General features: G+C 44.0%; 1 protein-coding gene and 1 long non-coding RNA gene across 3 annotated transcripts; one reads left to right on the top strand and one right to left on the bottom strand.

Annotated features, from left to right (window-relative positions):
- The first annotated feature begins 385 nt into the window (after nucleotides 1-385).
- On the top strand, nucleotides 386-24,442 carry TSNAXIP1 (translin associated factor X interacting protein 1). The gene is given in 16 exon segments (XM_052795805.1): nucleotides 386-489; nucleotides 2,413-2,503; nucleotides 4,168-4,271; nucleotides 5,551-5,674; nucleotides 7,101-7,194; nucleotides 11,985-12,181; nucleotides 12,871-13,006; nucleotides 13,804-13,973; nucleotides 15,384-15,543; nucleotides 15,828-15,958; nucleotides 17,252-17,380; nucleotides 18,874-19,035; nucleotides 19,895-20,004; nucleotides 20,850-20,973; nucleotides 21,291-21,397; nucleotides 22,246-24,442. Coding segments are annotated over 16 exon segments (2,133 nt in total). The 5' UTR covers nucleotides 386-424; the 3' UTR covers nucleotides 22,475-24,442.
- Nucleotides 785-25,984, bottom strand: LOC128145545 (uncharacterized). Of its 2 annotated transcripts, XR_008236509.1 has the most exons (6): nucleotides 25,649-25,984; nucleotides 24,954-25,045; nucleotides 12,254-12,425; nucleotides 11,849-12,073; nucleotides 2,322-2,479; nucleotides 785-1,081 (listed from the first exon to the last, which is right to left on the bottom strand). It is a non-coding gene; the product is annotated as an uncharacterized LOC128145545 (long non-coding RNA). The 2 variants fall into 2 exon arrangements; XR_008236508.1 differs by having other exon boundaries at nucleotides 24,954-25,984.
- Nucleotides 25,985-26,381: the final 397 nt, after the last annotated feature.

The following is a 26,381-nucleotide window of genomic DNA, read 5'->3' as shown; positions in this document are numbered from 1 at the left end:
AAGCCTGCTTTTCTCTGTATGTCTTGAGCCTCCCTCTGGCACAATGAAGGCCTAATTTATACCCACAGATAGGTTTTTGTCTTCAGATCTCAGAGTTGTATGATGCAGGTAGTCTCAAAGCATGCTATCACTGCCTTTTTTGCTTGAGAGCTCCCATATGCACAGCAATGTCTACATCCATTCAAGAAAATTTACATATAGGAAAAGCAACTTTGATTATATTGAAGTTGCATGTTTTACACTCATAGGAAGTACCTTTCATCAAACAAGCAAGTTTTCCTTGCTTCAATTTTGCTAGCTTTTGCAATGCTGAAAAAGCCATCAGTTCCAAATCCAGGCCGTCTGTACCACAGTCCTAGTAACAATCATTTTTGCTCATGGGAAAAGTCACAGGTGCTTCTTTTTTTCACTTAATGTGGTCACCATGGAACAGACACCTTTCAGTTTCCAGATGTGGGATCTTGTAGTTGGAGACCCTGCTTTTGTCAGGTAAGTGAAAAGCTGTCATGACTGGTAGCATACTGACTGCCTAGCTGACTAATGTGGCTGTAAAGATTGCCATTATCTTAAGATCCTACCCTGCAAGAAAAAAAAGAGACATATACTCCTGAGTGGTAAGTGCACTCAGCTTTTATGAAAGCAAAAGGAAACAGAGAGTTCTCAGTACTTTGAGTATCAAAGTACTGGTTGCAAGTTTAGCTGCGGATAAGAAGATGCATTTCTGCATAGCTAGGAACCTTATTTTGTTTAAATGCATGAAAAGTGCCCTTCAGATGCTAAACCATGAGTTACTATATGTTTAATGGTCTGTTATATATTGGAGACTTTCAAAACACTCTGCAATTCTGACCATAGGCCACTTCATCCCACTCCTTGGTCCTGGAGTGTCCCTGGCCAGCAGAGTTTGATCTTCTCGGGCATGGCTCCCAGTTGCTGCCGCTTTTCCATACCTCCCTGTAGCCAGGCACACAGCACAAACTTCCACGGCTTCCTCATGCCGGTGGAACTGTGCCATGAAGGCACGTTGTGCCAGCTACGATCTTCTCATAAGAATGAAGTGTCTTCCGTGTGTCTACGATCACTAAGGAAAATTAAAAGATGACACTGGGTTAGTTTTCTGCTGAGGTGATTCCTTAAAGCAGCTTATAAAGAGGTCTGATGAGCCGTGGCAGCAGCACAAGGTAAACAGCTGGAAGATATGGCTAGGAGGAGGAGATGGTATGGCATTTCAAGAGCAGTAAGCTGCTAGATCAACTCATGGTATCTCAAGGAATCTTACCCAAAGGTATGGTTTCTTGGGCAAGCTGACCCACCTGCTTGCAGTTTCCAGCTCCAGCCTCACTGCCAGCTGCAGAATCACTCCCCCCACTGAGGGGTGAACTTGCATGTTATGTTTTTAGTCAGCCTAAACTGGGTAACTGCAGGTTTTCCCTGGATTGGCAAACTAAAACAGCTCAGAGAGTTGTCCAGCATACAGTAGAACTAATGCTACCTAGGCATCAGGAGCCTGTTGTGGTGGGGGAGAAACAGGACCTCCCCTTTCAGCAGTGCTGAGCTGTTGCCACATTTCATAGAGCTGCAGCCGTTTTATACGCTAGGGTGGGAGATCCAACAGCCCACCAGATACGATCTCCCACCCCAGCGCTGTGCTGGCCCTTGGTGGACTCCTCCGAGAGCTAGTCCAGCTCACCCTATGCACACCTCTCCTGGAAAGCGGATGGTTAGAGACTTCGATCTGCTTAAGGTATAACAGCTACCTGCCACCCGAGTGTGAAACCATGCTGGCAGTTGAAGGCAATGCTCAGATATCAAGCAGAGTCCGTGGTTATGTTGTGCCACTGCAGCGCCTGCAAATTCACTGTGATCTCTGGATTGCTTTATCATATCACGGCCACCCTAATTTTCCCTAAAAAACACATGCAACTCTATGTTTACTTCCTGAAAGGCCTTTCACCTATACATGCCAGCTTCTCATCTAGGAAAGAGAGTTCCTGGTTCTATTTGTTCCATGGTTTTCTGGTTCTACTGGCTGTCACGCCATCTGTGCCGTGGCACTACTGGCTTTGCAGGCACTTTTGGGACCCCAAATCCCAGTTCTTGACCCATGGGTAACAGGTTTTCTAGTGCTGTTTCGAATCTCTCCTCTTCAGAAGACAATTCATTCAGGCTCAGCCAGCTGCAGGGTTCAGCCTGGTTGCTCTCATTGGGACAGTGAGGAAAATATCAAATGTTGTGCCAGTTATCAAATCTCTCCATCAGTCCCTCCCTGTACGTTATCCTATTGGATGTTTCATGCATCAGGCACAAAATTAGCTGCTTACCTTAGGTACACATGGGTCAGACTCTCAATCTCCACTGCACATTTAATTAATTCTGTATATTTTGATAAGTTACTTTCTTGCCATTGCACAGGACTGCTCCTGAATCTTCCTCTGAGATTCCAGGTTGCCAAACACGTATCAACAGTCTGAAATACATCCTGTCCAAGAAACAGAAGACTCCGGTGAGTTGAATTCCAGGGCAACATCCAAACTTTAGCTAACTTGGTCAACTTTGAATCTTGCTGGAAGCCCATGGGCCATCCCAAACTATTAGGAAGTCAAGCAAGTTCTAATCATTTTAATCTTTCTTTAATATATAGATAGAGAAAATCTATATGTTGCTGCTAACTCTTGAGTTTCAGATTCAGGTGTCATCTTTGTGAATTAATTACTGCATTTTTAAGGGTGGAAGAAAGAGGAGAGGAATATAAATGTTGTTCTTGGCTGCAACTTTATGAGTGGACATACATGCCAAATACTGAAGCCAGAATTTGACCAGTGTAGTTTAAAAAAAAACAAAAAGAAACCACATGCTTTTTAATCGTAGGCTAAGAGCATCCTGCAGGAACATCTGCTCCCTAGTATGTATCAGTCTTAAAAATAAACTAGCATGGGAAAAATCTAAATTATGAGAAAATAAATTTCAGGAACATGTATACCAACAAACTAATGGGAGGTTAAGGTCTATAAACTCATATGTTATTTATTTTTGGAGGTTTTTTTCATTAGCATTTTGGTTGTATTTCAGGAATGTGCCACTTCTGACAAGCTGTATGCACTACATTAGCACAAGAACTTAAAGTATTATTTTGTCCCTAGAGCTGGGACATTCTGTAAGCACTTTCCTCATTGTACAAAAGATTTTCAGCTCTCAGTAAATTGAATCTTACTGTTTCTCCAATGTAATCTTCCTGCTTCTTCCACTGAAATTAGGACATTTAAACTTCTGAGGCTTTACATTTAGCTGTTTCAAGGCTTGGTGAGTCTGAAGTTTGGGTGTTGAAAGTCAAACTCTGCTGTTTGCCCATGATTAACTTTTTGTAAATTTTACAGAGTAGGGAGGGATTTGTATTGGACAATCACATACTAATTATTTGGTTGTAATAATGAAGATAAAGTAGAGCAATCCAGCATAGCTGGCTTTTTTTCCCCCAAAGAAACACCAAGAAAGTTCCAAGATAGAGATGAACAGACTCTTAACAAGATTTTGCTTTCAGAAGAGCTTGCAGCTTCTGAAGGAAAATTAATTCATCGCATTCTTTTTACTGTTCCTCAGACCTTACCTTCACTACATTCTACGCTGATGCAAATTCAGCTGTTTTGTGTAGGGTCACCAGCCTGCATTTAAAACTCATAACCTATATGAGTTACCCTAGCTCAGTGTGCCTTTACTGTGAGGGACACACCCCAGTACAAAACTCCCTAGTGGAAACAAGACCTAAATGAAACCTGTTATTTTGGGTTTCATCTGGATTAATGCAAAATTCTGATTGTTTGTATGATGCTTTATTTTCCAGTGGTCCTAGTATAGACCAAGAAACCATTTTTCACCCAAAGATGTGAACACTTTCCCACAATCATGTAATCTAGGCAGCATGAACAGTAGCTACCAGGAGATTGTTCAAAGGTGTTTAACAAATGGTACTAGTCTGGGAAGATGATTTCTTCAAAGAACAAAAAAAAGTTTACCTGGTTTTTAAGTGTGGTCAGTCCTGGCTGAGAAGAATTTCAGGGTATGGCCCTTGTCTTTCATAGGCAGTTGTATCAGTTCTGGATTTTGGCTCTTTGTTGTGAGTTTGCAGTGCTCAGATACAGCAAAGGGATTCTCTCCTTTCAATCTTTTCAGCTTTCTGCTAGAGGCCATTGGTCCACATGGCCTGCATTTGCATCCGGACAGACAGTCTTAAAGAATCACAAACCCTGCTGCGCCCCAGAGGAGAGACAGTCTAGGTAAGCTCGGCCTGTACTACTGGCTAAGTCACCAGGATTGCTGGAAGCGGTTTTTGAAAACTAAGACTTTACAGAGCAGAACCTCTTCCAGTGTTAGTGAGAACAATGATGTTGGGTTACCCCACAGCAGTTCAGCATAACAGAGAAGACATTGTTGGTTCTGACTAGTAGCTCTATAGGAGATGTTAAGTATTTACATAATAGTGAGTCATGCTTAGTATAAACATCATCCTAAAATGCTATCATTTAATGATTCATTGACTGCCATTATATAGGATCCTGCCAGGGCTCCGAGTGCACCAACAGGCTCTGCAAGCTCTTCTCCAGTCCTAGGCACTTGGGTGCCTGGGCTCAAGACCGGTTTTGATACGGCACAGCTGGACAGCATGGGACCAGGTGCTGTGAAGAGAGCTGTGTGAGAAAGAGATGTGAGAAGCCTTCACTCAGGCTCACTCACCTTTGGTTCTTGCTGGAGCTATGGTGTAGCCCTGTGTGTTGTACCTCGCTGACCCTAGCCTGCTGACTTAACATTGGACCTTCCTCATCACTGCAGACTTGCCTGACATCACTGAACTATGGATGACCCTGGCTGCCATCAAGGGACCCGCTCTGCTATTCTTGTTCAAGTTCTGTGGTTTCCTGGCTGTCACCCTGTGGGGTCCCAGCTCCCCTTGAGCACAGGCACCCAAACCCCCAGGTGTGGGGGAAGAGGTTGCAGAGCCTGTTGGTGCACTCAGGGCTCTGGCAGACTGCAGGACGCAGTTGTGGATGATATAACAAAGGTAGTTGGGCTTTTAGTTCTAGCTGGTTTTAATATGAAATGTGCATGATAACATCCAGCAAAGGGACACTTAGCCTAGAACCTCCTGAAACATAGTATATTATCGGTTCTCTTTTCAAACAGCTGTTTTCCTTGATCCATTTTGAATAACGTAATTAGTATTTATTCTCTTCTGATACAGAAAACCCACTCACCTGGCTTTTTATACTAAAAGCCATTATGAAGTTCTTAAACTGAGGAGTGGTAATAGCATGGTGTCTTGAATAGCCTCCTGCTCCATCAGGGAATTTTAAATTGTCCATTGTATGCTATACAATTTTCCCTTACCTGAGAGAATATATATGTACGACATTAAAAAAAAAAAAAAAAAAGTCCTGCTGTGAAGCAATGGGCAGTAGGAAGAAAACCAAGTTCCTTGAGCTGATTTATTATGAGTTCATTCTTATGTATATGACACACCTAAGTCCATGCGTCCATTCTTTTCCTGTGTCTCTGCAGCAATAAACAGGCCCTTCTCACTGTTCCAAAGCCACGGTACTTGGAACAACTAGAGTCCTACTTAAGGAAAGAGCTGCAGTCTCTTGATCTGACTAAAAAGAACTCCCAGGAACTGAAGTTACAGGTCTGATACAAGGGTCTCTTGACTTGCAACTAAATGCTGAGATGGATTACTTAAATTTGCCATCCAAAGGAAAAAGTAGATGAGAAGAGTAGGCACCTATGGTGGTATTGGGTAAGTGGGTTTGCAGCTCATGTTAGAGAACTTGCGCAGAAAGCAGTTCATTTATATGTTGGGTTGTTGTTTGCATGTTGGGTTTATATGTTGTTGGGTTGTTCACATCTTCTTGTGTACTCCGTGTCTCCTATAACTGTTCCCATTTTCAAATCAAAGCCCAAGTCTTCAAAAAGACATGGTAATCTAAAATGGATGTGAAACAGAATTTAGTCACTAAACTCCTGAACATTCCTATGTAAACCCATAAAGCAGCAAGTATGTAGGTTCCCAAATTTTCACTGCAAAACCTCTCATTTCTCAAGTTAGGTTTCTGCATGTGACAAGGAGGGGCTTCCTCATCTAGCTCTTGTCTGAGCCAGGTCAGGATCCCCCAAATTTGCAGTTTCTAATGGGTCTGATCCTGGGGGCTTTGTTGTGAGTGTTTGAGGACACACCTCATGGAGACATTGAGAACCACCACTTTAATTCAAAACACAGATAGAGTGAGAGTGGGTACTCCTATTTTTGTAATATCCTGCAATTAGAGCATTTATGCAGACTGTGGGAAGTTTGGATTCAATTTTCTCTGCACAAATTAATGCAAATTCTCATTCCCAAGGGAATCCTGTAGTGATGGGGAAAGTGGTAGATGGAAGAGACTCGAGGGAAACAAAGAGTGTCTAATGGCAAGAGAAAACAGAGGTTTCATAAATGTGTTTCTGCTTTGAAAATATTTTTACTATCTTACCTAACATGTTTAATTGTATTTAATAGTGAGGTACTCTCAGTGAGAACATTCCTTATTGCTACTGAAGTCTTCCCATGGCCCAGATACACCATGGGAGTTTGACTGTCCTCTCTGAACAAGTTTTATTCTGCTGAGAAGGCCATCTGCAGAGAGACTCTCTCTGCTCTGCCAAGAGTGCCATTTAACTTAGCAAAATAGGCAACAAAAGCAGCAATACGATCTTGTTACATATCTTTAACATCCGTATTGTTACATCCTTGAGTTCTAGGCAGCTCCATCTGAACAGTATCATATTTTGGAGCTGTGCCCTGACAGACTTGATCAAAGCTTCTCTTTGGCTGCTAAAATCTTTGTTTGCTCTCCATCATGCTGTGGTGCCTATCAACAGGGGAGAGAACTCCACCTTCATATGATGTATTTGGGATGGTGAACCAAAGATGGAGAGACAAAATAAAATGTGGTAGCAGTATTTTTATACTTATTCTCACTGTCATTAGATGCCATTTGTGTTGGACAAAACAGCTATCTCTGAATTCTGAAAAATGTGTCACTGAATGTTTTCTCAAGCTCTTTTTCTTCTTACAGCCCTACAGAGAGATTTTTGAATTCTTCATAGACAACTTCAAGACCTACAAGCCCTTGCTGTCAGCTATAAAGAATGAATATGAAGTTACTTTGGGGAAGCTTTTGGACTTTGACCTGTGGGGAGAAAACACTAATGGAGACATGTTCTTACAGAGCTTAGTTGTGTTAGATACATACACAGGATGAACAGCCTAAATAGATGTCAACTGGTAAAACCATCTTTCTGGTCCGTTAGGTCTATTTCCTTCATACATAAGAAGAAGTTGCTGGAGGGTTTTTTCGTATAATATTTTAGATTTTTAGATTTAGATTTAAGATTGTTAGATTTTTTAAATCTTATCACATACACAGTTCAGGCAACAGCAGAGTCTCAAGGTTTTTCTGGGACAATCACATTTATAGTGGAGAGTATCGTACTAATATATCTGGATGCACTTGCTCTGGTAACTTGAAGCTTAAATTACTCCTGAAGCAAGGCAGGGCAGAGAACTGAACTGACTGTTCCCTGGCCATTCTTAGTGTGCTTTAAACCTTGCTTGGCATTCAGATGCCACAGTGATACCAGTACTTTCTAAACAATCACAGTGGGCTAGAAATAGACTGTAACCAGGAGCTCATTTCATGCTGGGCACTGAGCAGCTATCAAAAGTCAACAGTTTTTTACCAGGACAGTGTCTTAAAGGATGTATGTTGTCTATCCCAGTACCTGTTACATCTAATCATAATCCCTCATTATAGACAAAAATCTTTCTTTGCACAGTATCTTTCAACCAGGTGAATAAGTAAATTTTAATCACATATAAAAACATTTTTTTTTAAATCACGTTCTTTCTAGAACTCTTTAGTAGACATTTCTTTGCTTCAGCTCCCAGAGAGATTACTGGTGTCCATGCTGTAGCTGATATTGTACTGCTTTCTGAAGCTTTTTTTTTAAGCATTTATTTACTGACCTCTCCATATTGCTTGGATGTGATATTTCCCTTTTTTTCTTTGAAGTCTCTGGAGACTTCAGAGCAAAACGTATCTTTTATGATAGCCTTATTTTTGAAAATCAGCTGAATGCCAGTGAACCAATATGCCATGGTAGCAAGCATACTTGAAGCTCTAAGAATAAAGCAAATGATTATTTTTTTTTAAATTGGGATTGGGATCCTCCCACCTTTCTGTATATTGAGGACTCATTGTCCTAATTACAGATTTTACCTTGCTAATGAGGCCTGCATGACATCCATCCCCTTTTAGCTAAGGGTATTGGATAGGGTTATCAGAAAGTGATTGCCAGGCCTCTTTCTCCCTGCCTAGCACAGACAACAGCTTACCTGCCTGGCCAAGGAAGCAGTGATCTAATCTAACCCAACAACTCATGGCCACAGAAACAAGACGGTCCCACATCCCAAGTCCTGATGGTGCACTCCCACTGCTTAGAACAAACCAGCTCTGCCACTCACTGGACATATCCATGACCTCCGTCAGCTCACCCAGCAGGAAAAACGAAGACCAAGAGCTGCAAAGTTTCCTATGGGTTTAGAGAGTTGAATTGCTCAAGAAAGTGTCTGTGCTAAGCAACAGACAAAAGCAAGTGTCTGAGAGCAGAGAGAGTACAAAAGAAAGTGAAAAGGAAGGAAATTTACTGATTTGTAGAACTGCACTCCTAAATATTTATCTTTATTCTTAAATTATGTCTGTCCTTAACAAAACCAACTTCTTTAAAATTTGTGAGAGGTGGCCATTCTGAGGGCTCCTAACATCAGAATTTTATATTCTGTTTATAGTCCCTCACTACAGTGCTTGGAGTCTTAAGGTGTGGCTTTGGAGCTTATAAATGGGACAGTTTGCTGTCGTGGTTTAACCCCAGCCAGCAACTAAACACCACGCAGCCGCTCACTCACTCCCCCCCACCCAGTGGGATGGGGGAGAAAATCGGGAAAAGAAGCAAAACCCGTGGGTTGAGATAAGAACGGTTTAATAGAACAGAAAAGAAGAAACTAATAATGATAATGATAACACTCATAAAATGACAACAGCAATAATGAAAGGATTGGAATGTACAAATGATACGCAGTGCAATTGCTCACCACCTGCCGACCGACACCCAGCCAGTCCCTGAGCGGCGAATCCCTGCCCCCCACTTCCCCGTTCCTATACTGGATGGGACGTCACATGGTATGGAATACACCGTTGGCCAGTTTGGGTCAGGTGCCCTGGCTGTGTCCTGTGCCAACTTCTTGTGCCCCTCCAGCTTTCTCACTGGCTGGGCATGAGAAGCTGAAAAATCCTTGACATTAGTCTAAACACTACTGAGCAACAACTGAAAACATCAGTGTTATCAACATTCTTCGCTCTGAACTCAAAACATAGCACTGTACCAGCTACTAGGAAGACAGTTAACTCTATCCCAGCTGAAACCAGGACATTTGCTTAGAGAGATCTCATCACTCCACCTAACACGCATGCTCTATCTGTAGCATTTCAGCTCCCTTTGAAACTGAAACTAAACCTCCTTTACACCACAGCATTGTATTTCTCAGCCAGCTGGCTCTTATCTTTGTATTTAGCAGCTTTTCTTACTCTTTTTTTCTGCCTTAGTCATACATCCTGTACTAGCTTAGCCTATATGAACATTTAAGGCGCTCACCACTGCACCCACTGCTGGTTCTCCCCTTAAATCTGCTAGCATTACAACATATTCCCAGTTCAGTCAGAATAATCTGGTTTAAAACAACAACAACAACAACAAATATATTATTAAATGTTTTCCTAAAACTGTTCTGCTTACACTATATATTTCGCTGCATCGTTTTGGCAGCACCATGTTTGAAGTAGCTAGCACATGCCTAGCTGAGCACGCGGACCAGAGAAGGCAGCTGCCTCTGATGGGTACAGGGGCATGCAGCCCGTACTGGCTGCTTGCAACTATTTGTCTTCTGCCAGAACTGGACATACAACTGTAGCTGTAGCTCCTTCAGGTGTTAAGGTTGTGCTGAGCCAGCACTGAGGTGTCATGGCATTGTTTCTGGAGTAAATCCATATGAATGTGAAGGTACTAAGCAGAATTTGGAAAATATCATCATGGAGGAGAGAGCCATCAAATCCCTACAGTTGTTAGCTTGGTCCAAGATAAAGGTTGTGTTGCTGGGAGCTCCTCTAAGACAAAGCTGAATGACAGGGTAGGTCTTCATGGTGATGTTATCCACAGCTGAATCCATTTCTTGATTAAAATAATACTCAGGTTGCTATGTCCACAGGGCCTTCACATTCACTCCTTTGTGACGCTGAGACTTCTGGGTCCATCCAGCGATTCTGTATGTGCAATGATCTGCACCACAGCCTGAATTCTTTCCAAGTGGGAAAATGTCTGTCCTTTCTTGGCATGGGGAGAGTTATGAGAGGTCATCAGAGAGCTGATGTTCTCAGATGGCGCTGGCCAGTGTCCACACTACAAAATAATCACTTTGGCAGCCAACGAGTTGTGCTCTAACTTCTGACATACTAGGCAGCTACAATTAAAAATACTGTTGCGCTTAATTTAAAGGGGTTTGCTTGTGGTCAGGAGTCAGTTGCAAAACACTCAAACTACGCCTCGAAGCAGGTTTGCTGAAGTTTTAACGTGGTCTTCTTAGCTCACACTGAACAACCAAACAGCACAGTGGCAGAATCCCTGTGCTAATGCTCTAATTTTTGCCATCTCTTGTCCTGATACAAAGACCATAGTGAAAGAGTTTTGCAAACCCTTTGGTACAGTTACAGCGTGGGAAGGAAATTCACACCCAAGTATAATGAGAAAAGTAGTTCCTGTTCTTAGAATTATGTATGCATTTTAACTTTTAAAATGCAAAATCTGTTGCATAGTATTTGTACATAAATACTAATACCAGGTTTTATTGAGGAGGAAAAAAACCTCCAAGTCAGATTATTCATCATCCATCAGCATTTCTATCCTTCTGTTCAGGAGAGGGAGTGAACAGTTTTGATTGCTGAATAATGCAGTTATTCACAAACAAAATGAAGCTTGCTCACAGCCTCATTTGAATCACACCATATCCTGTCTTTGATCACTTTATTCTCCTGGTGGAATTCCATCTAGTCATAAAAACAAGCCTCCACACCAAGGAGGTGGCATCAGATGAAATTCTACCCTGTAACTGTAACTAGGATGTGGGAGCCAAGTCAAGTACTGTCACTAGGTTCCTCAGGTAAATCTCTTTAAGAAAAATTTTCAAGTCAAAGGGGAAATAGCTGAAAGTGAAAAGCACACTTTACAGCAGAGAAAGCCAAGAAGAGCACAAGTTCTTTACTAGATGTAGTGAAGAGAAAAGCAAAAGAAGAGAGGTCAAGGCATACCTAAAAAGAGGGGAGAGTGGGTAGACAACAAATTTGTATGCAAAAGGTTGCATGAGACCATGCATTTGAAGACGAGAAAGCAGATCAAAGTTCATGAAGAATGTGCCTTCACAAAAGAGGGTATATTGCTAATTTCCAGCTGTCTTTAGCCCCATATGCTGCCTGTGCTTAAATGGTGACACCTTCCTACCTAGTGAAATATGACAAAGCCATCAGTGCTCATTCTATCTTATCAAAACCTTAAGTACTCAAGAAAACAAAATAAAATCCTGTTCATCCTTTGTTTTCCAAACCAGGATAAATAGCATGAGCTGAAATCAGAAATCCTTATGAAGTTCATACGCACAGCTGCATAAACAATGGGATATAATCCCAAAAGATACTACTCCCAGTCCTTAGGCACTCACCAGGCCAAGCAGTAAAAGCTCCATGTTCAGTCCCCTTTCCCACCAGCACTGTTTTGGCGTTGAATATCCAACAGCTCAGGTGAGTAAAATTCAGGCTTTGTTGCTCATTGTGAGACTCCACCTCTGCTTTCTTTAGCTCATCAGAAGAAGACAATTCGTGCCCTAGAGCCCCTGAAGGCTATGGTCACAACTGTCTCCGAGGAGTGCACCCGGCAGATACTGGCACTGCAGGAAAAGGAGAAAGATGAAATAAATATGTTAAAGCAAGAGAAACAACGTTTGTTAAAGTTCATTGACAACATGAAGGAAGAAAAGAATTCTCTTCAGACTCAGGTAGATTATAGAATGATGAGTCCGACATTTCCCAACTGCAGTTGGATGCATTTTATACATCTGATCTCTTACCTCCCAGCCTCTCATCCTTTGGTGCAAGTAGAAGTTCTGGAGCAGGCACTGAACGTCTGGTACAGTAGTGATGCTGGATCTTGGCCAACTCCAGAGAATATCCTGTTCCCTTGGGACAGGCTGTGCTGCCACTGTCAGAAGTCTTCACTTGTATCTCTTGTCCCATCTGGCTCTTCCAGTGTTGCATTTGAAAGGGGGAGGAAATATCTTCTGGTACTAATGTTTTAAGTTCTTATGTAAAAGTACATGCATTCTTTTACAACACTGTACCCTTAGTATCTTTAAATATGTATCATTCATCTTAAATGGTGTAACTCAGATCATAAAATCTATATAATTCACTCTCTAGAAGGCTAAAACTCAGATGGAGTACCCTTTTGCACACTACTTCCAAGTTTGAACCCATTGTATTTCTATATGGCCCATCCCCTTCTACAGCATTATCACTTGCCCACTCTCCTGCTCCAGTTTTTCCCCACTTTGCTTCCCTTATCCCACTCTCTGCTCCCCTTATCCCACTCTCTGCTCCTTAGTTTCTGCTCTAGACCCACCAAACCCGTCCAAGAGTTCCCACTGATGCCATGCTCCTGATCAATTCAAGCCTCTGTTTCCTGCAGGTGGAGCATCTGCAGACGAGCGTGGCTGAGGAGTATGCTCGCTATCTCAATGAGTACAGTGCCCACAAACTGCTTCTAGCAAAACTGAATGATAGGCATAATGAACGGCTGGACATGACATGTCACCAAGTCCAAGGTAGAGCGAGCAGATCTCTGTAAGAACCTGTCCTGCATAGACGCCCAAATGCACACCCATGGGTGCAGCATTGCAGTAAAAATTCAGAGTATCTCTGAAATATCTTCAGATATGCTTTGATTCTTAAAAGAAGTTAGACAAATTCATGGCCAAAAAGTCCATAAACAGGTAGGAAAGGGAATAGGCAGGGATGTACCTACTAGTCTGATCTGATTCCATAAGTCATTGCTTGTATTCTTGTACGCTCTTGCTTAGCACAACAGGTAATTTGAAGGCAGGAGCTGACCAATGCAAAGGTTCCTTATGTTTCTGACTCCAGTGCCAACTGGCAGCTGGCAGCGTTTTGCCTGTTCACAAGGATGGACAAAACTGCTGAAATTCAGGTGTCGCAAATACCTGGCACAGAGGTTACTCATGGTGGTAGGGACTTTTTCAGTACATGATCTCTGTTGATCCACAGCTGGGTTACGGGCACCCACAGTGCTACTGCTTCTCACTTGCTGGCTGTAGCCATTGCATCTGCATAAGCCTCCCCTCATCTGTGATCCTTTCTGTTAATTGAAACCAAGCCTGAGCCTTTGAATATGTATGCGTGCACGGGAGAGGAGGCAAGACAAGGGGTGGGAGTGTGAACACTGCAATATACTCCTGGATGTGCAGTTCTTTACAGTCTATGCCCATTCAGCTTTTGCTGACACTTTGTAGGGTTATGCGGTCTAAGCACTCAATAGACAATTTGGAAAACTACAACTACAATTTTGCTGTCACGAGCTTTCATCAATGGCTGTTGTTTAAAGACATCAAGGGTGAAGATGTGGTGAAGTTAACTTTGGCATTAAAGGTAGCTTGGCAGGACCTCACAAAAGCCCAGGTGAAGCTGAACACCATGATAGCAGACTATGAAGATGTTGTGCCCAGGAAAGATTTTGAATCACTGGAGAAAAAATACTCTGATTTACTTCAGGAGGTGAGCATAAGCTCCTAATTTTCAAGCTATACCACATAAATACAAACATAACATGATGCTTCAGTATTCGGGTTGGGATAGGGACTCAGTAAACCTAGAGCTCACATAAGGGCATTTCTTTGTTCTTTGTACATGAAATACATGAAAAGCCACTGTCTTCTAATCCCCAAAGCTCCCTATCTATTGGAATCACAGACTGCCTGAACAGTATACCACCACAAACCCTTAACATCAGGTTTAACTGAGTTAACACCATAAAAGCAATAATGGCCCACAGACCACAGCTTGGGAACTACTGTCTGAAGTCATCATATATATAAATAAATGAACTAGGTTCACCTCACATACATTGCACAGTTTTGTCCAAACCACAGCTGAGACTACTGGTGGCCTACAAATGCTTATCCATCTAGCTGGGTTTTTGCCTTTTCCAGTAGTATTAAATGGCTTCTTTAGCCTACTGGAACTCCAAGGTCATCAACCCAGCTATGGGGCTGATCAAGGCATTTTCCAGCTGTGAAAGAACTGGACTAGGTTCCTCATGTTGCATCCGTTTGCTGCCTTTTCAGAATAAATGTTTGACTGCTTAGCTTGCACTGGAGATGCGCAGGAGCAATGCCATGTCACATGCAGGACAGCAAAGGGACAACACAGACCAGTGGCTACGATGGGGTCTGCCTCCAACCCCGCAGTGGCACAGGGGCAGTGACTTGATCTCTAGGAGGAGGATGAAAAAGAGAACGCGTTGAATCCCACCACATAGTGCACAGCTGTCAAGAGGGATGGATGAAAACCTCCATTAAGGCAAAAAAGCACTACCTGTCTTTGTGCTTCAGAAAAGCAATCCTGGGCTGTTTGAGCTACATTTGGGCCATTGGCAGCTCTGTTAGCAGCTCCATTGGCAGCTCCATTCCAGCCCTGACCATCAGCACAGCTTGATCCACTGTTCATGTCCCTATATCATGGCATAATAAATACAGACGTGGCCCTCAAAACCCAGACTAGAGCTCTGAATCACAATGTACCTTTGTACCAGTAGAACAAAGATAAATTATATAAAAAAGAAACACTTTCTAAATAAAGTATAGTGGATCTGAAGGGAATGCATGTAAAAATTTCTAGAACAGAAGCCTATGTTTCTCCTGCTCTCTCCTAGCAGATTAAGATCTATTTTTAAACACAAACACAGGTATAAAAGGGTCATTGACATGTTTTGTCAGAAGTTTTTGTAAATGGTAACAATAAAATTTAATAAATTATTTATTTTTCTTCTGATCTAGAAGCAATTAACCAGGGACACCTCTCCAGTAAGCCTATGGACTACACTGCTCACCTGAGCTGTCTGACAACAACAGAAAATTTCTGTTACTCTGGTTATTTTGTTACAATCCTCCTTTCTATATCCTTTAGATGAAGACTCTGCAGAAGGATTTTGATCAGCTCCATAAGGAATATGAAACACTGCTGGAAATCCACAGAGAGACTGCAGAAGAGCAAGACAACTTCTGCACTGAACTCTAGCGAGTTCAGCACAACTACACGCCCCAGCCAAACTGGCCAAAGTGTTCAGGTGCCAAATGTATTCAGTAGTGGTTTGCTTAAGGCAGCTCATCTTTAAACACTTTGCTATGGTGCATTTCTTACCTGCAATGCCCTGTTTTCTCCTAGGCTTTTAGGAGTGGCCTGAGAGGAGCTTGCAGGGTATATTCCATTTTGCCTTAGACGTCTTAGGAGACAAACTAGACGTCTAGAGATCTGTATCGATTGTAAGGCTCCTAGTGGGAATCACACAAAACCAGTATGTTTGGGCACATTCTCCTCTTCTAGGAGCTCAGCATCTTTTTGCTTTTGCAGAGGTGATTCCTGGCGGAACTGACCGGTGGGGCTGTCTGGCTGAGGGGAAGAGCAGCAGTCAGCTAGTGGATGTGCTTCTGGAAGAAATAGGAACAGGAGCGCTAAAAGAGATAAATGTCTTCCCTGGATGGGTATGTGCAAGCTTTCTTCTCTGCTTGTTTCTACTGAGATTAACTGGTAATAAATATCCATTAGGAAGGTGGGAGAATTGGTTTTGTGGCTGGTGCCTTCAATATTCACCTTCCCATTAGTGTAACCACCAAAAAGTTTAAAGCTAAGAAAATTCAGGTGCAATAGAAAAACTGAGAGTAAGCATGCTGAAGTAGCTACACTTTACAAAGATGCCACATGAATCATCAGACATGTAGGTGTTACTAGTGGGCTAGAGCCCCTTACTAATGCTGCACTATAGGGCTGAGACAAATTAACAGTTTCCTGCTGCTGAAAAGCGTTGTCCTTCTCCCCCTGTCCCTACCCCCTGCTACTGGCTGCAACAACAGGGAAGTATCCAGCACAGTAGTGCTTTTTTCCCCAGATTAGTTCTCTGCTGATGAGATGAACTCACACAAAGCACTAGAACGACTAAGAGTAAGTAGCAAGACTACATAGTAGGGAATGACTCCTTTTTGTGCCATCAGGAAGTTAATTCAACTCACACTGCCCCATTGCACAGCACCCCAGCACGTGGGAGAATCAGGAAATGATACAGGGACAAGGAAATGTTACAAGGATTCTTCACATCATACCAAGCATAACTGCATCCAAAGGTTTTCTCAGGGACAAAGTAACATTTCTTTGGTCCTTCAACATCTTTGCCTCAGCCTTTCCAGAAGTTTGAACTGTCTGCCCTGCCATTCCTGGAAGCCATTTCCAAGGAAGATCTTTCCTCTTCTATTCTTGCTGGGCAGAACCTCTCAACACAGTCCCGTTTTGTCTAAGGACAGGTTTGTCAGCTCACTGCTGCTGAGAGAAGGTCCCACACCCTCCGCTGCAGCTATAGTTCCAGCTGAAAGCCCCAAGGTGACCACAGAGTTTCTAGTACAACACAAAGGGCTTTAACATCGCTCTGCTGTAATAACTTATTGACTGCAAATATATTACACTAGTCATCAGGTACGCTCACAGCTGCCTGGACACAGCAGGGAGGGCATCAGCGAACATCACTCATGAACTAAGTTTTAAGTAGTGTAACTGTAGGGAACAGGCAATGTGGCTAACATGGGCCCCAACTTAAGCAGGTCCATGCTGGAGCAGTTGAGGCACACTGCAGAGGTGCTGACAGATGTGTTTTACAGTACTGGGAATGAGACTTGCACAAATGACTCATTAAAATGGCTTTAGATGCTGACAACATGGCTTTGGTGCTGCATCACTGCCAGTGAGGCGAAGGCCTTACCTAGATCTGTTTCTTTTCCATTACCTAGGGCAAAGGTGACAAAGTTCCTGTGTACCTGAGGCATGAAGGTGAAGTCAAGAACAAAAAGCTGACTAAGAAGGATGTGGTGAACATTCTAAAGGATGTCTGGAAGGAGAAAATTGCACTAGAACAGCAGGTTTGTCCCATTTTCCTTCTCCACAAACAGCTTTTGCTATGACAGTCAGTCCAGTTTGGGAAGCCAGGGTCTCACCCATGTCCTGCCTAGTGCTTCATCTGTATCGAGCTGCATAAAACATTGTAAGAACAAACCGCCTCAGCTGGCAGTAACCCTGTGCCTGGCAGGGCTCCCCAGAGATCTGACTCATGAATTAGGACAGTGTCATGTGGATAACTGGGGTAGCTCCATCCCAGGCCTAAGAGGCTTCTTCTGCAGCTCCTGCTCCCAGGACGCTGCGAATTCAGAGACATTCAGGAAACCAGAAGTCAGCACTGGTTGCTTTGATGTCCAGGGCCGTAAACTGCAGTGGTCCAGCAGCTGTTGCAAGAGCAGCTGAGCTGTCAGTGAAAACTCCTCCACAAGGCAGGGTGCCCAAGGGAGGAACCACTGCAGTCACCCTGAGCTAAATCAGCCACACTCATGAGTCCGAGACCTCAGCTACATTGACTGCTGCTATTCTGGGGTGTGATGGTCTCTGTAGACCACCATGCCATCATGAGTACGCAACGTCTGTTCTTAGGTGGTGGAAACCTTGGCAACATCTGTGCGGCCAAAACATGGCCAGGGTTTTTTGCTGGGGTTGATTTTAACCCATGCCAGTCCATTATTAAGCTCCATAGTGTTTGTGCCCATGCAAGACAGGAACAAGTGGCACTGCAGGAAAAATGAGGAGCAGGGGCAAAAAATATAATACACGTTAATTAATTTATCAATATAAAAGTAGTTTGGATTTGTTACACAAAACCCAAAGAATTTCCCCTTCTTTGTGGGCAAAGAAGGGTGGTTTCGGAGTGACAACTGGAGGCCAAAGGGGTGAGGTATAAGTCCTTTGCCGAGGCAGATATGGGTTTCCTGCCTGGGGCAATACAAGACTCAAAAAGAGAATAAAAGTGGCTGTTTAATTCTTCCCATGATAGGGACAAGTATGACACCATCTCCCCAGATACTGGACAAGCCCTGTTACTGTGCCTCAGTCATATGAGAACAACCTTGGGAGAGACAGAGTCACTTTGCAGGTTTCTTCTTTTGAGCTAGAAGCCTAGAAACATCTTTGAGACTGGCCCTAAACAGCTTACTGTTTTCTATGCCAGCTGCCTTTTACTTTCAGCTTGGTTTCCTGGGGAAATAGGGTCGCTGCAATCACTGCCTGGCTCTACTTTTCTCCAATAACTGCTTCCATTTCTCAACCTGTGAGCCAAACTCATCTAAATCTGACAGATTGCCTCACAGGTAGCAAGTCTGAACTTACCCACATTTAGAGAACAAACCTGGGAGAAACATTTTGAATGACCTAATAACGGGGAAGACTCCAGCCAGCCCTACCACTGTGTTAGCACCGTGTGAGATGCCCAAAAGACAGACATCTAGATGTACACAAACACCTAGAATCAAATGGGCAGATTTGATTTAGTTCTGCTGCTTATGGGAGATACTCACTTGTTATCCCTCAGACAGGGAAGCGATCCAGTCTTCCCGAGTTCTTTCTCAGCTACCTCCAGAAGAAGTACGGAGATGCCGCTGCCATGGAATGGTCTTACACCCTCTACGAGAACATGCGACTCTGTCGATCAAACCACGTCCTGAGCTCATTCTACAACATACTCACCGGGAAGGTAGGCAACCTGCAACCCAATACCACCCTCTGCCCAGACATCCCTGTGTGACAGGCCGCAGGCAAGGGAAGCGTTCCTCTGCAAAGCAGCTTCATCTCCCATTCCTCGCCCTGGGAAGCTGCACCTTCTCAGGAGAATAAAAGTAAACACTGACACGCACTAAAGAAGGGAATCCTGTCCATGCAAGACATGGCAGCCTCTTACTGCTCCCAGCAGAGCTTCTAGAAGAACCCATTTCTTTCAAACACATTAGTCACATTGTATCTGTTCTCTCTGATAAGAGGCTTCTGTTTGCAAGACTTACAGGCCTTTTTGTCTCAGTAGGTCTTTCCTGAAACAGCTCATGGTCTGTCCCTGTGCAGTGTTTGTGAAGATCAGGACACAATCTCTGAACTGCAGGACCATGCAGGCCCTGGCAGCTTTGCTCCCCGCTCCCCAGCACTGTGTCAGAGCTGGAGAGCTCTAGCTACATAGCCACGTCTTTCCATCTCCCACAACAAAAACGCATATAACTCCCCACCCCCCCCCCCCAAGTCCTCTTATACTTGCCCTACTTATGTCTTGCTTGGAAGTGGAAAAGTGGCTGGGACTAAGTGCCACCATCTGGGCAGGGAGGCGGCCGCCATTTGGGGGGATCCAGGGTGTGCGTCTGCAACTGAGGGTTTAACAGTTTAAGGAAGTTGTTCAACAAGAAGCCACTGTGTTGCTTGCTTAATTATTTGTAAATTGCTAAAAGCTGCTCAGGTAAAAGTTGCTTTAGAAGCAAGCACAATCCTTTTGCAGTTTTGCTTCCCTCTTGAAGATAGTCCAAGGGACAGATGGGATGGTTACTGACCTGTGAACCTTCCCTGTTTCACAGGTGGGTGAACAACAGTACCACAGCCAGAATCAGCTGATTTCCAACCTGCAAAAGGAGCTGGCTGCCTGTGACAGCTCAAACAGCGGATCCCTGACCAGCGAGCAGTTCAGGCAAGAGGCCGACTGTTGCCCACTGAGCTCTGCCCATGTCTGGCTCACATGAGATGTTGTGATATGCTGAGTCTGTCTGCTTTGCTTATCTGCCAGTGCAGCCAGGGGAGGAGGTTTTTCTCTCTTTTAAATTCCTATGCGGACAGCTCTAGCAAGTATATGCTCATTAACATCTACATTAGGTTTAGAATAATGTGAATACTGCAAGTTTTGAGTAGTGCAACTGAAGAGGCCTGAGAGCAGACATGGGGTGCTTCACACACGCAGTGGGACAGGCTGGCAGACCCTGCACCCTGCCATGCTCCCTGAGGGGACACGGGACCCTACACAGTGCTCCCACAAGCTCCTATGATAGGTCACAAAGCACTTCTGTGAATTTTGCTACAGGTGCAAGGTTTGTTAATCTTCTCCCAGTTCATCAATCAGCTGTGCCTTCTTAACTGAAACCCTAAATACAGCATTGCTTTGGGCCATGGCAGAGAAGAGAAGCAGCAGCCATGTCCAGCACTTAGCTGGGAACATGGCTCTGGTACAGACATGCTAACCAATTTGGTCTGGGCTACCAGCTAACCCATGCTCATGGTTGCATTCAGCGTTTCCCACATGGCTCAGCATCCAACATTCACCTGAGTCCTAAGCTCTGCTGAAAGCTTTGCCCTTGTTTTGGTGTCTGAAGGTGCACATGCTTCTCAAAAAATGAAAGCAATGAATTTTTGAAGATCTGGCCCATGGAATATGTGCACACACTGGTAGCCTAAAAAGACAGCCAGCCATGCTGGCAGTCGTTAAGTGCTTGTACTGTAACAGCATACACACTTCTGCCCCTATTGCCTGTCTCCATACAGCATGGCTCTGAGGGAAGCTTTTCCCCTGAAAAGGAAAGAGTCAATCCAAGAACTAGTTGATGCAGGCAGGTACAAGCTGGACAGCACTGAAGACCTCATTGACTACATTTCCTTATTCAAAGAAGTAAGCTGATGTTACTTAAGTTTTCCTTTTGATTCAGATTAAGACTAATTTGGGGATTAAGTTAGTTTTATCAGACTAACAAAGTTGCAGTGCCTGCCACAAGCTCTAACACCTGAAGGCCATCTGCAGACAATGGCAATGCAAGCTTGTGCCTTTTCTGTGATAGGAGTTTTTCCATATTCTTGCTCTTTATTTCCACTTTTCACATGGAAATTCCATTTCTAGGAGAGCTGAGTTATTTTAATACATATCAGAGGGCAGCTCCTATCCAGACTGGAACACATATTCAGTGCTAACACGCCTGTAATTTCTTTCAGGATGAGGAAGGGAACGCTGAACCTTTCGTCACAAAGCTGAGGAGCCAGTATGTCAGGGAGAAGCAGGAATATCTGAAACAGCTGAAGAGCAAGCTGGGAGATGTAATGTAAGTCTGGACGGAAGGGGCTGATGGGGACAGTAGATCAGGACAGCGCGTGCAGAGGGAACCCGCTGTGGACACAGGAGTGTGTGGCCAGCGCAGTGTCCCCCTGCACTACAGAGGGCCCCTGCTGTGAATATTGCAGTAAATAGCAAAACCTGGCTGAGCCCTGCTCTGCAAAACACTGAACATTGTCAGTTCCTGACACAAAGGACTTGGATACGGCAGACAGTGAGTAGAGAAGATTGGTTGTACCAATAATCCCCTTCAGTACCTGAAGTCTCATGTCTCAACATTCCTCAGCTCTCCAAATATAGCAGTAAAATTCTGTTCATCCTCAGAGATTGGTTCTGAGGAGTGGGAAGAGCAAACAGGACTGACAGCTGCAGATTTAAAGGTGCAAACCTGAGAAATAATTCCACCTCAAAACAAGAGGCGGTCACTGCATAGAGAAAAAGCCTAGTGCTATGCACCGAGCACTGAGGAGAACACCGAAGGTGGGTATATGCCCATGAAGTTAAGTACTGTCCAACGTGGGCACTGAATTAGCAAAGGAAAATGTAGTTCTGTAACAAAGGATATCACAGTGCACAACAGAGTGAATTTAAGGTCTTCCCAGGTTATCACAAGTCTAACATTTCCTCACTTCTGTTCAGTTTGAAATTTAGTACTTATCAGCCTTTATTACATGTATATTTAAAAAACAAAGGGATACTAGTAGAGGCAGAGATAACAATATCAAAAGACATCTCTGCTCTGTATTTCAAGCAACATGGATTCTCACTGTGGCACAAATAAGTAAATATTCTTTTCACATACTACAGCATAGCAGTGACTGAGTTGTTTTTGAACAGAGAGGTGAAGGCAGATGACCTGAAGGGCGCCTTCTGCACAGTCGATCCTGATATTGATGATCAGATGCTAGATACCTACATTGGCCTGGCTTACCAGGTCCGAAGAGAACAGTCAGGCCAGGAAGTTGTGCCCGTGGAAACCGCACTTGAGAGACTGCTTGCTGGAGATGTGAGACGAGTTGGGCCCTCACCCAGGGAGGGAAGCACAGCAGACTTTGAAGGAGAGTAAGCAGACTTCCACTATTAAGAATAAATGAACTGTTTGATCTGCAGGTTTTGATACAAGCTGGCAGTCAGAGTTACTGCACTAAATACTTCCTCCCATGCATACAGAGATACACCTAGTAACTAACAGCTGAGAGGATAGGCTAGCTTGAACTATCAGAAGCACTTTCAACTTAAGCAGCAAAGCACTCCAATACAATTTTGCAACCTCCACAGAATCATTTCAGCTCAGCGAGACTTGCAGTGGGAGGTTGCCTGATCCCCAAACAGAGGCTTCACACACCCACAGCACTGGGGCCACCGCAGGGTGTTGGGCTCTCTGCGTGGTAACAAAACAACTACACTCCAGCAGCCATTGCTAGAACCTGAGAAGCCATCATCAAACTCCAGGCTGTGACATGGCTGCTTTAGCCCTTGGGCCTTACGGTTCTTTGGCTCAAAGGCAAGGTTTCAAAGACACATTTGCAAAATAAAGTGCCATCAGCACAGTGAGTGTGCACATGAGAGGCAAGTTCAGCCTACGCCAGGTTAGCTATCGTGTCTGTCCCCAAGACTTTTATCTTGGTGTAGCTGCTGTTGTCCGCTATGAAGTCACTTCAAAAGAAATTCAAGTGCTGCCCCACGAGTAGGTTTAACCAAACTCTGAGCTGGAGAAGTAATCCAAGCACAGAAACACTGAAATCTGTTCCTTACTTCAAAGAAGACACCACATGCATTTTGGTAACTGCCTTGCCAACCACTGGCATCAATTAATCTTTCCTATTCATTGGTGTGCTCTCTATCCAGCATATAGCTCTCTCCAGGGAGGGGAATAAGGGTTCTTGAAACAAAAACCCCATAGGAAAACAGCTCTGTTATGGTTGTGCCTCAATTGCCGAGTAAGCGGAGCAAACCCGAGAAGCAAAACCCGTTCTTCTCACAACATAGTTTGAAAAGTAGAAAGGAGAAAGCTGAAATCAGAAATCGTCTTCCTAAAAAAACCCACAATTTTTGCGAGCATTTGCAAAAACTGACTGCATTTGTAAACTGGAAAGGCATCACAGCCTGCGCGACAGAGGAAGTACCACCCAGAGGTAGGAGGCCCCTGGGATTTCTGCTTTGAATACTGAATTTGGTGCCGGGCACTTCCAACACAAATCACAAAATACCAGGAAAGGAACTGTATTTTAGTGAACAGGGAGACACATCATCTAGCTAGAAACCAAATGTCCTAACTGCAGGTATCTCTAGGAGTATTCTGACAGGAACTATGGCAAAATTCAGTATATCTAAAGAGGACAGGGAACTTAAACACCAAGAAAGTGTTTAGTAGATGAACATCAAATTTGCAAAGCTTTTCAAAAAAGCCCCTAATGGTGATGTAAGAGAAAGCAGTGGGCTACAGAAAGCAGGAATCGTTCATTTTGCTTCACTGCAAGGACTTCAGATCCCTATGAGTTAATGGCTGTTTACAGGGCGAGGTGTCTCATTCTTTCGCCCTTCCAGTTACATTGTTAGGACTTGAACAAGGTGTCCCTAAAAGTCTTGAATTTAGTTAACCCTGACTTTATTGCAACTAGATGGTGAACATGTCTCAACAGAAGAGAAAGACCAGATGGGGAGTCTTACCTCTCCCTCTCACAAAATTCCCAACCGTCAAAGCCCCATCATCTCCTGCCTTCAGCTGGAAGCTGTTCAGGTCAGGAACCTGGCAGCTGAGGAAGCTGGTTGCAGATGTGTGTCCTCCCAGCATGGCTGCAGGAGGAGGCAATACAATGGAAGGAAAGAAGAACCAGCAGCTTCTTCCTGGGAAATTCTCTCCATTCTCTCCTTAGGAAAAGAGGGTTCTCACGGTGGTTTAGCAACAGAGAGAAAAGGAGTTAGAAACTTCATTACTACTTCAGATCAAAATTTTCAAACTCTGGCATGCAAAGCCTCAAGGACACACTTGAACAGTCCCATAATGACAGAAAATATATTTTTAAAAGTACAAGTTTTGCATTATGTTTGTTCAAACAACAAAGCTGCTTCCTTTTGAATATTGCAAAAAAATCCCCTTTGTTGTATTAATGGAATTACTTTTAAAAAAAAAACACAAACCACAACTTGAAAAATGACTGACCTTTGTATTGGTATTGCCTGCCAAAGAGATTTTAACTAAATTGGTCATCATTTCCTTCAGTTTTGTGCAAAACCTGTTTAACTTGCAAGCGTTGCTGCCAAGAGCTAGGTTGGATTTCCAGGAGTCCTTATTAACTGCACCATTTGGCTGTAGTTTTAGGAAACTCTGCTGTGCGCACAGCTTAATCCAGAGACAAGGATTCATACTTGGCAGTGGGATTTAGGACAGGCTTAGGATGGGGAGAAACTAGAGGGTGGCAGGCATCCTGTGTGACCACCAAGCTGGCTGCACCGGTGCAATTAGAGCCTGCACAGACCGCCCCGCCCCGGGAGCATCGGAAGAGCCAGCAGTGAGATGATATTTGTGCTGAGCTTTGACTTACCCCAACTGGACGTGCTGACCATACTCAGCCTCTCTCTATCCTGTTTGAGACTGCAAAGCAGCAGCCTTGAGCCATCCCGTCTTCACAGACATCTGGAAATTTAATTAATCAATTTAAAGGCTCAAGGTTTTCAAGTTCAAGACAGAGATGCTAAGAATTAGGGGGGAAAAATAAAATTATTAATTTTTCTTAGAAATTAAATAAGCATCATGTCTTACCTTGGGAATTACAGACTAGCTATATAAAAGGAAACTGCACTAGACTAGTGTGTCAGACTGACCCCCTGGAAAGACACTGAAGAGCACACTGATGAAAAACATGCAAAGTTTGATATCCATATCCATCCCTCCAAAACTGGTGTGACAGGTGTCATTCTTTCCCAGCTTCTGAGTTGTTTTACAAAATCACGGTCCTTTGCACCTGAAGTCCTTTGCTGTGGCTGACCTCATTCTTGGTGTGCTTTAGGTTCACTGTAAGCAGTAAAATCATCTACAAGAATTTTGCTTTTATCATCTCCCTACTTGAGGAACACAAGGGAGAGCAATGCAGACCAGCTCTGTGCAGCAACCGCCTGTACGAAACCGCACGTGGAAAGCCAAGTGGCACCGTGCACCATGGCTCACACCAGGAGCAGAACAGTAGAAACTGCATGGGTGTGTTGAACATGCAGAGGATTTATTTGCACTTTTACTTACAGTGTCACTGCTTGGATCTTGCAGCTTTGGATCGTGACGTGGGATGCCAGCACACAACAGTAGCAGGCTGACCTCTGCAGAGCAAACTGCAGTTCATGGAGCTGGACCCTGCTTCATAGAGCAGCTTCTGGCATGGCCTGCCTCCTTGGTGACACTGCCAGCCAGGAGCGGTGACTTTCCAGATACATTTCTGTGTGTAGACAGGGGACAGCACTGGGGCTGGCAGAAAACAGCTGAGGAAGCGCAGCCTTCAGCTGTGGGGTTACACCACCTGCAATGGGGGGGGGGGGGGTTTAGCCATAGCTGGCTGCCAGTCACCCACCCAGCTGCTCTCACTCGCCCTCCTCAACAAGATAGCAGGAAGAAATTAGACGGCAAAAGCTCATGGATTGAGATAAAGACAGGGAGATCATCCACCAATTACTGTCACAGTCAAAACAGACTTGACTTGGGGAGGATTAATTTAATTTATTGCTAATTAGAGAAGGATAGTGAGAAACAAAGATAAAACTAAAAAAAATCTTCCCGCCACGCCGCCTTCTTCCTAGGCTCAACTAGCTCCTTACTGCCAAGCAGTGCAGAGGGGATGCGGAACTGGGGGTTTCAGTCAGTCCATAACACTGTGTCTCTGGTCCCTCCAATGGGATACACTCCTTCAAGAACTGCTCCAGCATAGGTCCCCCACAGGTCCCTGCCAGCAAACCTGCTCCTGCATGGGCTCCTCTCCATGGTC

This window comes from Harpia harpyja, chromosome 9 (assembly GCF_026419915.1).
Source record: "Harpia harpyja isolate bHarHar1 chromosome 9, bHarHar1 primary haplotype, whole genome shotgun sequence".
In the NCBI taxonomy this organism is placed as follows: Eukaryota; Metazoa; Chordata; class Aves; order Accipitriformes; family Accipitridae; genus Harpia; species Harpia harpyja.
Note: the sequence above shows the minus strand (reverse complement) of the source record. Positions and strands in the feature narration are given on the sequence as shown.